Source organism: Limanda limanda, chromosome 7 (assembly GCF_963576545.1).
Source record: "Limanda limanda chromosome 7, fLimLim1.1, whole genome shotgun sequence".
Classification (NCBI taxonomy): Eukaryota; Metazoa; Chordata; class Actinopteri; order Pleuronectiformes; family Pleuronectidae; genus Limanda; species Limanda limanda.
Genome location: NC_083642.1, coordinates 8,812,139 through 8,827,701, shown reverse-complemented (window position 1 = coordinate 8,827,701; position 15,563 = coordinate 8,812,139). Strand labels below are relative to the sequence as shown.

General features: G+C 40.3%; 2 protein-coding genes across 2 annotated transcripts; one reads left to right on the top strand and one right to left on the bottom strand.

Annotated features, from left to right (window-relative positions):
• LOC133004684 (cadherin-like protein 26) lies at positions 1-6,162 on the top strand. The gene is made up of 17 exons (XM_061074157.1): positions 1-27; positions 535-594; positions 687-782; positions 891-1,043; positions 1,148-1,286; positions 1,732-1,901; positions 2,008-2,142; positions 2,240-2,425; positions 2,543-2,808; positions 2,991-3,133; positions 3,244-3,474; positions 3,562-3,783; positions 3,921-4,045; positions 4,169-4,243; positions 4,717-4,782; positions 5,543-5,626; positions 5,947-6,162. Exons 1-17 carry the CDS (start codon positions 1-3, stop codon positions 6,160-6,162), a joined length of 2,394 nt encoding a protein of 797 aa, XP_060930140.1.
• A 4,782-nt stretch (positions 6,163-10,944) lies between these two features.
• On the bottom strand, positions 10,945-14,910 carry mtg2 (mitochondrial ribosome-associated GTPase 2). Its single transcript, XM_061074451.1, has 6 exons — positions 14,488-14,910; positions 13,319-13,466; positions 12,949-13,064; positions 12,622-12,840; positions 12,400-12,538; positions 10,945-12,266 (listed from the first exon to the last, which is right to left on the bottom strand). Exons 1-6 carry the CDS (start codon positions 14,674-14,676, stop codon positions 11,872-11,874), a joined length of 1,206 nt encoding a protein of 401 aa, XP_060930434.1. The 5' UTR covers positions 14,677-14,910; the 3' UTR covers positions 10,945-11,871.
• Between the last annotated feature and the right edge of the window lie 653 nt (positions 14,911-15,563).

The window sequence follows — 15,563 nt, the reverse complement described above, 5'->3', positions numbered from 1 at the left end:
ATGAGGACTTTTTCCCTGCTCCTGCTGGTAAGTTAAGTTGGGTGAAAGATTTGGTTTGGTTAGAAATGATAGCACATGTACTGAGTGTCTAGTTGTTGACAGTCAAAGTGTTATTTTTAAGTTTAAGTTTATCAAACAAAACCAGTTACATGGATTATGCCATGAAATGCAAGTTGTGGACATGATAATAGAATGAGTGCAGCTTTTCTGTTTGATTACAGTTATTGATTTTGTTTTACAGTTATTGATTCAAACGTCTTCGATGACTTTACCTTTAACTTGAATGGTAAACTCAATTAACAGGACTTCTTCTCTCGCTTTGGTTTCCCATCACAGTCTAAAGTCATAGAGCTTAGCTGAAGTTGAAACCGTATTTGTTGCCCATATGTGCATGTGAACGTGGTTCTGCACGTTGTGAACATATCTACATAGATGATAACTGAATAACAAAATACAGTGAATAAAATGCAGGGGGTGTCGGGATACATAGATGGATCATGGAGTTATATTGGATCACTTTTCTTGTCATTGCAGGTTGCATTAGCAGCCCTGGCAGAGTCTGGACATTGGAAGCACAAGAGGCGTGCGAAGCGGGTAATGACTTTGTGTTTGGAATTGTAAACTTCAGCTAAAATGGTTTGATGTGAGCAAAAATAATAACAGCTATGAACTTTACTAATCCACAGGAGCTTTTGCTGCGTTCCAAAAGAAGGTGGGTTTTGTCTACGGTCGAAATAAAAGAGGAAGAACCTGTCGTTGGGGAAAAAAGACTTGTTTCACAGGTGAAGACTTTTTTTGTAAATGAAATTACCAAACAGTGTGGCAGCTCGTTCTTGTCCGGCTCCGACATGCAAACAATATCAACTTTATTGTGTGTGTTTGGACTCTAGATGTTTAATGACCAGAAAAAAGAAGATGATCATGACTCAAAGTTCCATCTCAGTGGAAAGGGTGTGGATGACGGCTTTTTTAGAATCAATGAAAAAAACGGAGAGGTGTATCTCTTAAAAAAAGTTGACAGAGAGACAACCCGCCATTTCGAGGTGAGTTTCATACTGGAATACCAGTTCCTCTGACAGTAGATACACTTTCAATGATTTTTTTGTAACCACTGGAAATCATCTTTCATTTGTTCTTTCACTCACAGATGAAGTTTGAAATCTTGACGGACGGCGTTGCAATAGACGATCCACTAACTATAATGGTAGATGTAGAGGACATCAATGACAATGCACCTATTTTTAAGAATCTTCCCCTGATTTTCAATGTAAAGGAGAACACAGAGGGTGAGTATGCAGTTGTGCATGACTCATAGAGTATGCATGCTTTCTTCTTGCAGTCACTATTATCACACATAAAACTAGAAGGGTGCTCGTAGAGCGCAAACATCTGCCAAGGCTAACGCCCTATCTCACCACGTTAAAGAAAAACAAAATCCTTAATCCATTTGTCCAGATCCACTTCAAAAGTTAATGGGTTCTTCCTTGGGTTGTGCTCCCACCCCTCTAGAGCTTTCCTGTTGATTTGGCTATAAAAAAGAGTTCCCACAAAGTCTTAATGGTCAAACGGAGATGTGCGATAATTATCATTTCTGTTCAATAATCAAATCTGGTCTTTATCTTTTAGCCTGTCTTGCACTCATGCTGGGTTCTTGTTCATCTTGTTCCTCACTTCCTACTTTAATGTAACTGGTTAATTCTTTTGTGCTTCCTTTTCCTCAATGTCCTCAAGGGATCTTGCCAGTGGTGCTGGAGGTTTCTGACGAGGATCAGGGGGGCACACCTAACACTAAAGTCACCATCACTATGGTTAAACAGGAACCGGCAGAGCCCAAGATTGAGTTGAAACAGCTCAGTAACACAAAGGCCCAGCTCACAATTAAAGGATGTTTTGACTACGATGTGAGAATCTGTAACCTACTTTGGGCAGCTGGATATAAACAGACTTACACATTCATACAGATTTTTCAATATAATGTTTGTAAAATATCACACACATTTGTTACAGAAAATCAAGACATATAAAGTTACTGTTGAAGCAAAAGATCACGGGAAAGACCCTAGATCTTTATCCTCCACTGCTGTTGTGACTCTCAATGTTGTTGACACAAACACCCATCCACCAAAGTTCAAGAACAAAAAAGTAAGAATTATCATCATCCTCATCCTAATTATTATTATTAAAGTTTATCTTTGGGCTGACGTATGATGTTGAAGATAAATCTGTCCTGTCTGTCCAGTTCTATGGTGAGGTGTATGAATCCCAGCCCAAAAAGGACGTCTTGAGAGTCGAAGTAGAAGACAAAGACACTCCACACACTCCTGGATGGCGGGCCAAATATTTCTTCGTTGACAAAAAAGAAGAAGAATTTTTCCAAATTGAAACTGACCCCAAAACAAATGAAGGTATTCTGAACTTCATCAAGGTAATTCAAATAATCTCAATCCATTAGAAACATTGTTTATTCCCAGTAGAGCAAGTCAAGAATGTTTCATGAATATACGTTGCACCAGGATTGATCTTAACCTGCGTGTCTTTTCAGGGGAAGGATTATGAGAGGACAATTAATATAACCTTGGAGATCGGAGTAGGGAACGAAGAACCCCTTTTTGTTTGTGCAGACAAATCAACCGGCAAAGTCACACTTCCACCTATAGATAAAATCAACGTCACAATAAAAATGTTTGAAGTCAATGACGCACCGCAGTTTGACCCAGAGAAAATTGATGTTTACCTAAAGGAAGAGGAGGAGCCGGGGAAGTCGTGGCTCCCTCCAAAGGTTACTGATCTGGACTCTGACAAAATCAGGTTGGTGCCAAATAAGTTAATATCTGCTAAATTTGCTTCCACATTTTGCATCAAGCACAATCTTTCAGGCAGCTCCTTTCTCTTTGGAGGTTTTCTTTAATTTATGCGTCGGCCGTTTGTCATAAACGTCATCAACCTAATATTTTCTGCTCCACTCTCAAATATCTCCTATCTGTGATCAGGTTTGAGCTGTGCGAAGATCCAGCTGGTTGGCTGACCATTGACCCGATTTCAGGAAAAGTCACATCAGTGATGAAAATGGACAGAGAATCACCTTTTGTTGAGAAGGGCATTTACAAAGCAGTCATCTGCGCCATTGATGACGGTATGAAGGAGCTCTTCTTTGTATTGTAATCAAGCACAAGCTGTAGAATAGGGTTCATTGGTAAACTGGGTTCATAAGGTGATAGTTTTTTCTTTGCCTTGGTTACCAAGGCGAACCTCCAGCCAGCAGTACATGCCCGCTGCTGTTCCACCTGGGGGATGTCAATGACAACAAGCCAAAGCTGGCAAGCAAAAGCGTCATTTTGTGTGGAAACAAGGGCGACAGGGCCATGGTGCCTGTCATAGACCCAGATGATCCTCCATACAGTGGGCCCTTTGCCTTTTCTCTGGGAGGTGATGGTTCAAATCTGGAGCAGCAATGGAAACTAGACTCTGATGTTGGTTAGTATGTAGCTTTACACCCACGTCAATAAATAAATTGTTCCAAGCAAAAAGATACTATTTAACTTTCTTGACGTTCTTCTCCAGGTATGGAAGGCGGCCTTGTTAGCCTGAAGCCACTTGCTTATGGCAACTACTCTGTGCCACTGAAGATTGAGGACCAACAGGGCATGGGCGCACAAGATACCGTCAATGTGATAGTGTGCAACTGTGGGGAAGCAGACGTTTGCCCAGCCAGAGGGCCGCTATCAACCAGCCTCGGGGCCGCTGGTGTTGGATCGATTATTCTGGGATTGCTCATATTATTATGTGAGTATAGAGCAGTCAATGGATACATTAACGAAACCACAAAGTTCCTGCTCAATAAACCAACTGTCACTAAGGGATTTGGTAGTTCCTTGAAAACACAACATGTTCTTAAATGTTTATTTGATGTGTGTCAGCAGTGCTGCTACTCATCTTTATATGTAAGTGTGGAGAAGGGGCGATGAAACACATCACCCTCCCGTACGATGAGGGCAGCCAGACCCTTATGAAGTACAACGAAGAAGGAGGCGGCGCTGTAAGCACAGTGAGTTGGTTGTGTGCTATGTTCAACTTAGTGGGAGTAAGGCAGTGACATTATATAATATATTTCTACCCAGTTTGAGGGGGTCTGCACTGATATTTAATGTGTTTTCTCCCTATCTGCCAGGCTATGCCCACTATGCCCTGGCTATCTTCAAATGGTGTAACTGTGACAGACAGCCAGAAACTGGCCAGCGGGCAGGTACGCCTGATACCGCCACTCTCACCTTTCTCTCCCCTTTTTCCGTGGTTGACATTTTGAGAGACAGGTCTTCAATGTTAGCCTGCGTTCAATTTTAGGGTGGGTCCAAAGTCAGGTGTCTAAAAGACCTAAGTAGGCAAACCACAAGGAAAACAGATTAGAAAACACAAGTCTTAACCCTGATGGTAAATTTCCAACAGTTCTAATCCAGTTGTTTTTCTTTGTATATCTAACTGAGCCTATGGGATGAACGCAGATGTGTGATTTACTATGGAGGTTCAATGGTATACGGTTGACATATGTATCACCTTAGTTACAGGGTTTGTGTGATTTGTGTGACTAGTAGCTCACAGGGTGAACTTTACCAGTATAGCCAGATACCAGACATTTTAAGTAACCTGGGGAACCTGCAAGGAGGGGCTTCTTACACATTTTAAAGGGTTCTGCTTAACACATCTTCTCTGCTCAAATAGATAAACAGAGCGGATCAGGTCATGATCCAGAATGTGGGTAAATACAACACCGCAGGGTCCATCATGGTGAGTAATAAATAGTTTTCTGGGTTTGAGAATCTATAAAACAAAGACTTGTGACCTGTGGATTTTAAAGGAATGATTTAAAGTAGCACAACTTGTTGAAATGGGAATTTCTGATAAAACGTGTGTAGTTGTAACAGGCCTTGTTCTTGTCCTACTACACTCCTCCACCCCCGAGTTAACCTTAATGTGTGTCACTGACAGAGTCATTCTAACATGAGCGCAATGGAAATGCATCAGTGGGACACTCGCAGATTTCTTGGAGGGCAGAGCATGGTGAGTGCACACTTTGATTTATTAATTTGTGTTATGATTAACAATTCGCTGTCTCTGGCCTTTACAAATTATATATACTTTTGTTTACGCACAAACTTTTTTCACAGTTTTAAGAGAGTAAAATGAATCACTTGATTTGGAAACTAATCAACTTTGATGGTCTCCACTGGTCGTATTGGTGTTTGAGCACAGAACCAGGAAACTCATTGCTTAAAATATGTTTTGGATTTTGTAATGGCGCTAGATCCAGAGGCAAATGTCCTCAAAACATTTACAGAAAGAGAGCAACAAATCAATTGTGAAGGCAGAAGGTAGAAGAATGAATATGCTTTTTACTTGTTTTCGTTCTTTTAGAACTTTTCAAGGAATACAAACAGGAGCAACAGCGACCGGGTAAGTGGCGCTCTCTAATGATAGAACTTCATTTCATAAGTAGGCAAAAATGTAATGTCTTTGACTTGTTAACAAGGCATTTGAAAAACCCCAGGTACCCATGAAGGGAGGCTCCACCAGCTACATGCAGTCTTTCAGCATGCGGTCAAATATCCTCCTCCCTGATCTCATCGAAAGGGTAAGATGACACAGAACTGAACGCCAGGCATCCTCTCTTAATGCTTTCATAAAGCACTCGTCTTAACTGATTATCATATTCAACAAGCTGTACAGGTTGCAGAGCACTGACTGATGGACAGGACACAACAATGATTTAGTGAATGAGAATAAATTCAATAAAAAGCACATGCAGGACATGATGAGAACGAAATCCCTGTGATGTTTTACTGCCTTTGCCTTAAGCAATGTAAGAAAGAGCCACACTGAGTGACTTTGCACATGCATTCAGCTCTTTTTGACAAACTGACCCAGAAAATCTATTTTTACTCAATTCCACAGAGAATCCACTTGGTTGATGGAGACATTATCGACCACCCGATGCAACAGCCCTTTGCATATGCCTACGAGGGTCAGAACAGCGAATGTCAGTCACTGGATAAGCTGTCCCTCAGCAACCTGGGAGATGATACAGAGTTTCTGAATGATTTAGGGCCAAAGTTCATGACCTTGGGCAACATCTGTCACCAAACAGCTCCAGACAACACACAGATTTGAGAGTCACAGCTGGAATATGAGTTTTACATAAAGTAGGGCACTCGTCTTTAACCTGCACGGCAGCATGGTGTGTGTGTGTGTGTGTATGTGTTTGTGTCCCACACACACAGACCGCCAACAACTCAGGGGCAGATTTTCATCAAACTTAGAAATACTACTTGGGAGAGTTGCTCCAGGTGATTAGTTTTTGGAGCAGATCAGTCAAAGGTCAAGGTCAAGTTCGACCATAATATGGCGCATAAGAACACGTTTCCTAACATAGGTCTGTAAATAATAGTACAAAATATTATGTTGAAAATGATTCCCCATCGTATGATGTCATTTGATAGGTGTAGTTCAAAGCTATCTCTGCATCCTATAGGATTATAGACTATAGACATAACCGGAGACTTGTATCGATAGAAAATGAATTTATAATCTATAATATGGTAGGTGCACATCAATACGTGTTCCTCGTACTGTACCACCTTGGTTTTGTCCCCAAACTTTTGCACTTAGTTTCATTTCTAATTATCTTAAAGCTTTTTTAATGTCTGTGTGGTTTAAAATGTGGCATTTGCACCGGGGCCCTTTAACTTTTGCACTCAACTGTATTTTTACTGATCCAAATATTTTATTGTGACGTGATATGAAATAAGGATTATGTGCTATAAGCTTTACTTTGCTTGGTTGAAGATTTATTCAATGCACTGAAATAATTGTCATGCTCTGGTGATTTTGAATCTGTGTCTTTGGACAGTTACTGGGTGTGTTGGCTTTTATTTTTTTTGGTACTTTGCTGCAATGAGAGTGTTGCAACTCCCAGTGCAAACCTTTGTTTCTATTTCTGGAGGTTTTGTCAGTATTATTTTGACGTTTTTTTTACTACAATTATAAGAACCTAATAGAAGGTTAACTGTGGATACTGGGAATAGTTATGGTGCATGCAATGTTTTATTTCTGGATGTGATTTATCAATTTGCCATTACTAAAATAAATGGTGGTAGCAATCTCATTTAGGTTTGTGTGTCTTCATACATTACTTATATATTAATGTTATGAATTATAATGCTTTAAACTGCACACTCATCGTCAAACGAGAAGACGGTGACATGAATAGCATGAGAATAAGAAGTTGTAAGCGCAGGAATGCGGCAGGCATAATATCACTGCCATTATCTTGTCAAAAAGGTATGTCTCTGAAACAAACGTCAACGGCAGTATTCGTGGAAATCTTGTCTTGTGACCATGTTATACAACCAAGTGCCTTTGTTGCTTAAGTCTGGCCTGTTTAGGTTTATTTGACTAATTTACAGTAGGCTGTGATATTCTGGCTTCGTGTTGGTGAAGCAGCAGAAGTTGTGTTTTGTTTAATATAGCCACTGAAAGCACCAGATGAAGTTAAGGTGTGACACGGAGAGAGATGTGCAAATATGAACTTGCATCGCTGCCATGCATCGTTGAATATACAGGAAACACACACGGGCTATTGTATTTTTTAGTTTACTTCAGGTCAGGTCAGGACTTTGCTGTCTCACGGGAAGAAATTCTTTGAAGGCGTTAGAAGTGCAGGGCAAATCAAATACAATGACACAGAACTGACAGATACGTACATTGAAGTCAAACTGGCAGCTCGACCTGTTTGCTTAATGACACGACATTTGCAGAAACTAAGTGTTGCTCAAGTACTCCGACCACACATTCCGTTTCTCCTGAGATTTTATCAGAGCTGCCCTTTTTCACTGGAAATCTAAATGATTGAATCATCGACAGAAACACAAGCCCTGTGAACACAACACGATCTTAAACATCAGAGTAGAAAATGAAAATAAGCCCCAGTTGTTTTATGAAGCAGAGTAAAGGAAGGAGAAAACCACACTCATCCTCATGAGAGGTAGCATCATAAGATAAAATGTGAAAATAGAGAAAATTTGATTTTGGATGATTGTTATTTTTGATAAAAAAATTATGGAAGTAGAAAAAAAGTTAATAAACTCTGTTCATAATATCGAACTTTTAAACATTGATATTTAAAAACCTCGTTAACTCATAGAATTTTTTAACATTTACATTATGTAATTATATGATGTTTTACATATAAAACATAGTATTACATTGTACATTTTATAATATATTTCAACCCGTATTTATTTGTGATAGTTTTATTAATTTAACGTAATACAACATGACATTTATTATTTCTAACTAACAAACAGTAAACACAGATGTTGGTTACTGTATGTCCGTCCATCAACTTTCCACAGCTTAGTCACAGCAAGGCCAAACTGTTGTTCCTCTGAATCTCTCACTTCCACAGAAGCTTATCTTCAAATGGAAAAATATGCAGGTATCGTGTGTCACCGATTGGATAAAGCACTTCCATGGAAGTGTTTTGATTACGGAGGCCCTACGGGAATTACAGTCAGTCACTGCCAGCTGGTCGAGCCTGTTTTAGTTTGTGTGTGGGCGTGTGGGCGTGCGTTCCTGTTGCAATACCTTTGTAAGGACCATTTTAAGCAACGATCCCACAGAATGAAAACATTTTTGCCAGCCCTCACTTGGTCAAAGGGCTGTTTGAGGGTTCAAACTTGATTTTACGGTTAGAATTAGAATCAGGTTTAGGTTAGGTCAAGGGTTAGGGCAAGGGTTAGGCATTAAGTTGTGATGGTTAAGGTTAGGGTAAGGGGCTAGGGAATGCATTATGTCACTGATGTGATGTAAGTTCCTTGTAACTATTGAGACGTGCAGATGTGTATTGTTTCTATAGAGGATGAGGTCTGCCAATACGCCTGAGGTCATACTAATTAATAATTACTGGAACATTAGTCATCACCTCCTCTGCACAAAATGACTAAATCTTAAGCTTTAATCCTGCCTGTGGTTTTTAGAAACATAACCACTGCCCTGAAGAGCCATGACTCACTTCATGTGATTTTGTCAAGTGTTACTTGGGATATTTGAGTTTCTCAAAATATCTATAATTTATCTAAGGAATTATAGAAGTGACTACATTGCTGATGCTTTTTGAACCGAAGAATATGAATTTCTCCTGAATGAATTTCATGGTTACTCTAAAAGTTTAGGTCTAAAAAAATCAGTAAACATGAACTGAATAATATCTAAATATAAGTGGGATTTACTTGCATCTTCTTTACAGTGGCAGCAGTGTGAACAAAATAAAAGTATCTTCTGTGAAATGACTGACTCTTTAACTGATTGCACTCTCGGCATGAGGGTGTGTTTACTTTGGGGGGGGGGGGGGCGGACTGGAGGAGCCAGTTGTGTGCAGACAGGACACCGGGAGGGAGCAGCTGTTCCACCTGGAAGCTTTTATGAGCGGAGTCCTGGACTCTCTCCATCAGTTCTACACAGCAGGACCATAGAAACAAAAGAACAACACCACATGCATGAAGAGGCACATCAAACTAAGGAGCAGTCCATTCAGATGACACACAGCGATAAAAGATGAGCGTTAGACAGAACAAAGCTTGTAAAAGATCAGATTCTTGGCCTAGCTGGGCCACGTGTGCGAGTTCAGACCAGAGAGGTCACATCATGAACCCATGGCTCCATGGACGGCTGCTGCACCTGGATCACCCTGGAAGCTGGTGGAAAAACCTCAGAAATAAACTTATTGACGCAACTGAAAATAATTGTAGACTAGAAATAAGCAGAATGGCTACCCGGTGGTTATATTCAGCTGTTCCGCGTGTTCTTAAAAAAATGCAACAGCTGTAATTTTACAGGCTCAACTAGAGAGATCCCAGCTGTGAAGTTCCTCTCCTGAAGGTATCGGTGGAAGAAGTGAGGACTTACTCCAGTAAGCTGTTTCTCTCTGGAACCCCCATCTGCTGAGCCTCATTCAGAAAAACAGCATGTTTATGTCGGGTCAATACGGGTACATGAAGATGTGCTGCCTATCATTTACTGTGTGTGTGTTTACATGGAGTAAAGATGTCAGCGTGTGTGGGTGTAAGTCAAAAATGAAAGAACAGACGTGTCTCTGTTGACTTCTTATCTGCGAAGCTCACGATAGGACGGTGTCGTGCAGTCATGATCAGATTTGATATATTTATATATGTTTTCTTCCATATCTGTCAGTTAAACTAGTTTAGGTGTAAATGTAGTGGCCCCAGGGCATAGAAGTCCAGGTGCGTTATCTCTGTCAACCATAAACCGGTTTTCTCCGTTTTCTCAGCATTCTGAATCCATACAACATATGACGCATGCAGATATATCATGTTTATCAGCAGCCAATGAGCTACTGAAGCTGACTGGTGGAGAAAGTATTTTTTGATGGAGACCCAACCTGGGCTGAAAGATCGATATCTTGTTTTCATGTATTGTATATTTTTAGATTTAAGTAGCAATTTGATCCTTATTTTACACGTCACCTGCCCCCTGCTGGCAACATTTCCAACATGTAAGTACTGTAAACTGTCAACATACTAAAAAACAGGTTTTATGTTGAAGGAAAGCTGCTGATAACTCACGACATGATTTATATGCATTACACACAGCTCACTCTGACATGTGATGCTTTTATAAGCTGACGAGGCAGACGAAGACAGCCCCAGGGGGATTGTGGTCTGTTTCTCACCCTCCTTATTCATTCCTGTCACATGCTGAACTGTAGAAAGAGGGAGGAAGCAGACCTCATGATCATGAACCACAAAACAGTCAAGTATAGCAAAATTATGACCACAATGCCAACGCAAATAGCATCCTGTTTGCTGACTTGTTGGGTTTTAAGTGTAAACAAAGCACAAAGATCCACAAACAGAAAATACGTGACACCGCCAATTAAAACACAATAGGCTCCATTAGAAGTTCCAGGGAAGGAGGCTGACGTTTATTGTCTGTTCAAACAAAACCACAGGAGTGGCACGTTTCCAAAGAAGCTTTTACCTCTTCAGTATCACAGTGCAGCAGCTCAGGCCATTCATTCTCCAATCTTCCTTTTCATTGACCATCCCTTCCAACTAAGTCTTAAGAGTAAAAGCTTCCATTATATCTCCCCTAGCAGCTGTTTAATACTATTTTTAGCTTGATTTCAGTTAAATTCTTTATTCTGCCATTTATCCGAGTGCAGGATCACAGGCTGGTACAGCATATTTGTCTGTAGTGGTTTTTCTTGTGAACGAAGAACATAAACAACAATCAACCTGGGAACCAAGTTAAGAGATGGTCGCCCTATTTTATTCAAGCACTGACCACACCGGGCCTCTGGGAGACAATTTGCGAGCTTGACAGTTTGTTTCTGTTCTGCTTATTCACCAGTTTTCTGTATTTTATTTATTAACCTCCATTTCTCCATTAAGCTCGATTTGCCTTTGGAGCTGAATAAGCAGTGATTAAATAAGACACATCACAATAAGTCGTTCCACCACAACAGGTTCAATTGTAAATGTTATGTGATACATGCCCTCTGCTGGTTCATTTAGGAACTGGAAACACACAACATTTTCCGTGTCCTCAGTTTTGATGTCCAGGATTTGTATCAAATTCATACTGTATATTTGTATTATTTGTCTAGATGTGACAGCTAGTTGTTAATCCTAACACATTAAAACATTTTCAAGATATATATATATATTTCAGTGTTTTCAGCATATATTGGAACATAACATTGTCTTTATATATTTATTAAGCAAATAAATACATTCTTCATCTTCCAGTGTGTATATACATTACATAGATATCAGTTAAGCAAAAGGAAATCGTTTTTTGCTACCACTTAGTGGGTTTCCCTTCCCCAGCACCTTGTCCTTGGAGGTAGCCGTCATACAGCTCTCTGAGGTGGAGGATGAGCTCCTCTGTGTTCTGTCCAGTGAGAGCCGACACGGGAATGACCCGCTCCAAGACAAGGCTCCTCAGAGTCTCCAGCTTCTCCCGGGCCTCGGGCAGGTCCATTTTGTTGGCTATGATGGCCTGAGGTCGCGTGGACAGACCAGGCTCATACTGGTCCAGCTCATAACGTAAGTGTTGGAGCTGAGTCCAGGGCTCCGGAGCGGACAGGTCCAGGACGAAGAGGAGGAAACGACAGCGTTCTATGTGACGAAGGAAGGAGATGCCCAGGCCTCGATTTAGATGGGCTCCCCGAATGATGCCTGGGATGTCAGCAACTACACAGAGCAAGAGTAAGAGTGGCACACGTTATATTGTGTTGTACTGCTACGCTGAAAAATAGCTAATTTAAACTTTATTTTATTTTGTAAGAATAAAAACCAATACATGAAATGATTAAAAAACATCTACCTGCAACTTGCTCATGATCCCTGTAACTGACAATTCCCACATGTGGGCTGAGTGTTGTGAAGGGGTAAGCAGCCACAGCAGGCCTGGCATTGGATATGGCTCTCAACAACGAGGATTTCCCAGCATTAGGAAAACCCACCTGAGGGGATATTAATTAAAACAGATCACAAACATGTTGTGTGGTGTTGAAAAGCAATATGTCAATGTTTGATATGTTCTCACCAGTCCTGCGTGTGCCATGGTGCGTAGCTCCAGCTGAAGGACCCTCTCCTCTCCTGGCACGCCTGAGGTTGCCGTCATGGGGGCCCGGTTCTCATTGGACAGAAAGAATCGATTCCCTTTTCCTCCGGCCCCTCCAAATACAGCCAGATACTCCAGCCCGTGTTCAGAGAGGTCCACTACAGTTTTTCCCTCCTCCTTCACCACAGTGCCTAACGGTACCTTTACAAGTAGAGGAATCACACAGGCAAGGTGAGGGTGACGAAACACGACAAATTAATTAATTTTAATAAACCAAAAAGGGATTGATGATCAAATGCATGGACTCACAGGAACGTAGGTTGGGCTGCCGTTCCGACCATAACAGTTCTTGCTGCCGCCCGATTGCCCATCCTCTCCCTTATACAACGGAACTACTTGTGCCAAGGATTTGACAAAACGATTCGCTGAAAGCAAGAATGAAGAATAAGGAATATGGACGCATGTTGTGATATACAGACGAATGGAGGGAGCTCTGTCAGGGGCTGTGTTTGTACGACAGCTTCGTTAAGTAATTATCAGGACAGAAAATGCCCAAATGCTTTGGATTCTTATCAAAATCTAGTTACGTCTCCACAAAGTGAGAAGACTAGTCCTGATTTTTGTGTGTAAAGTGTAGGAAGGGAAAGTGTTGAGGATACGTCATTGAATAACAACTTACCCTTGATAATGATGCTTCCTCCATCACCTCCATTCCCTCCATCCGGTCCACCCCACTCTTTTCGGGGCTCACTGTGAAAGCAGCAGGCCCCTTTACCCCCCGATCCAGCCGTCAGCTTCACACGGCGATGGTCCACAAAGTGACGGGTCTACATGACAGAGCAGTGACACAGCTGAGTGACCCAAACTTCAGCAGGTCAACACTATAGGCTGGAAGAGAATGTGCAGATTCTACATCTGGTGGATTAGCTGTGGATAACACTTGTAACTTTATGAAAGTGTAGAAATGTTTTACCCCTTTTATAGATTTTCTGTGCTTTTGAGATAAATGTATCTGGTTTAAGATCTGGTTAAGTATTTTATTAATATCATTATATATATCACACGATGAAGAAGTGCTGTAGTAGTTGCTGCATCATAAAGCCTCAGTTAACCAAGTGTTGAATTGAATCAGACTTAGATTAGTGATGGCCAATATAAAATAAATGATCACAATGTCACATTATTATTTCTTCTTAGTTAAAAGATGTGTGTGTGGTTTTAAACTCTTCCATGTGGGCAGAGGATGACAAACACTTACAAAACTTTTAACAATGCATAACCAACACGTTGATATATACATCATACTTTTGTTTCAATTAATTAAAATTATATAAAAAATGTATATGGTTCCATTACCCACCAGCTCTACAGAATATACAATAAAAAATAAAAATGTCCAGAAGATCTCTAATTCATTTAAAATATCACAGGAGGAAGGTGATGTTTTCAACTGAGCAAATAATCCAACTACATGACATTATTCTTACTTTATTATTAATATCAAGGCAGTTGATATATACATATTTATCATATTTAAAAACAAAAAAGAGGACTCACTCCAAAACTAACTTTGAACATTTCTGTGAAACACTATTTAAATGTGGCACCAAAATCAGATGTTAGCAATAATCTACTGTTATTTTATATAAACTGATGAAATTATGCCAAATAAATAATCAAAACATTACATACATACATCTAATGCATATCATTAAATAAAATAAAAATAAATAAAGTGTTGCATTGTTGTATGAATAACAAGAGGCTCAGAGTCCAGGACGTTTTGACGAAAGTGTTCAGCTGAAGATCCTGAAAGATGGCGGAAAGGTAAACAACACATTTACTCACCAGCTTCTTCTCCGTCATCTCTCCTCTGCTCTGCTGTCCTCGGGCTTTAGCGCACATGTTGCAGGAGGAGCTGACATGTCTCACCAGCTCCAGTCCCTGTCCCTTGGACTCTGGTCCCCAGGCGAGTCCCGACGTGAGGTCCAGAGGAAGACACCGAGGGATTCGAACCCTCCACAGCGCCGCCAACATTATTTCTGAGAAGCTAGTTAGCTAGCTTAGTTAGCTTGGTCCGTTAGCTTACATCTGTTCAGCGGTGTCTCCATTAACATTTTTTAACAGTGAAAGAAACAGGAAAACACCCGCATGAGTCACGTTGTTATTACGCGTTGCACATTAATGTCTCTCGAAAAGTGAAGGAAAGTCAAATAACTCAAATCTTCCTCATGCTCAAGGGTCACGTTAGAACATTACGGAGACTCAGAAGGGACAATTCGGATATCTGTGTGGGCCTCTATCGCCCCCTCTGTGCTGGAAGGGACAGGACAGGTGCAGCAGAAGCAAAAATATAACTAAATACGTTTGCCTGGCCTTTAAAAATGGGATAATATTAAAGTTTACAGTGTAATATTCAGTTTTTAAGAAGGTTGTTGGTCAAGTTAAGTTTTAAATAAAGTACAAAGTGCAAAGATATGTTGTTGACTAGGTGCAGGGATGACGTGGGGACTTGACAATGTTTCTTTATTTGGTCATTTAATATTTATTGTTCCTGTTTATCCTCCTCTCTTTTTTGCTATAAATAACAATGCAAATTTGTTAATATTTGATTTCGGGTATGGAAGTGCATGATTGTAAATAATTATATTTTTCTGGGTTGTTTTTCCCTTGTTTGTATAATCACTCTTTATTTACATGTGCGAAATAAATAAAAAGGAAAGAATGAAATTGGTCATTAGTAAAATGTAATATTTGGATGCAGCCTTTCAGCACTTTTATAAAATCTGCAACATTGATTTATATATACACAAAAGTACACAAAATGCAAACTGAAAGTCGGTTTATTTTTTCTATAACAAACAGTAACAAAAGACAGCAGAAAAGATCAGGCAATGCAGTCGTACAATTGATGAGTAGATAAG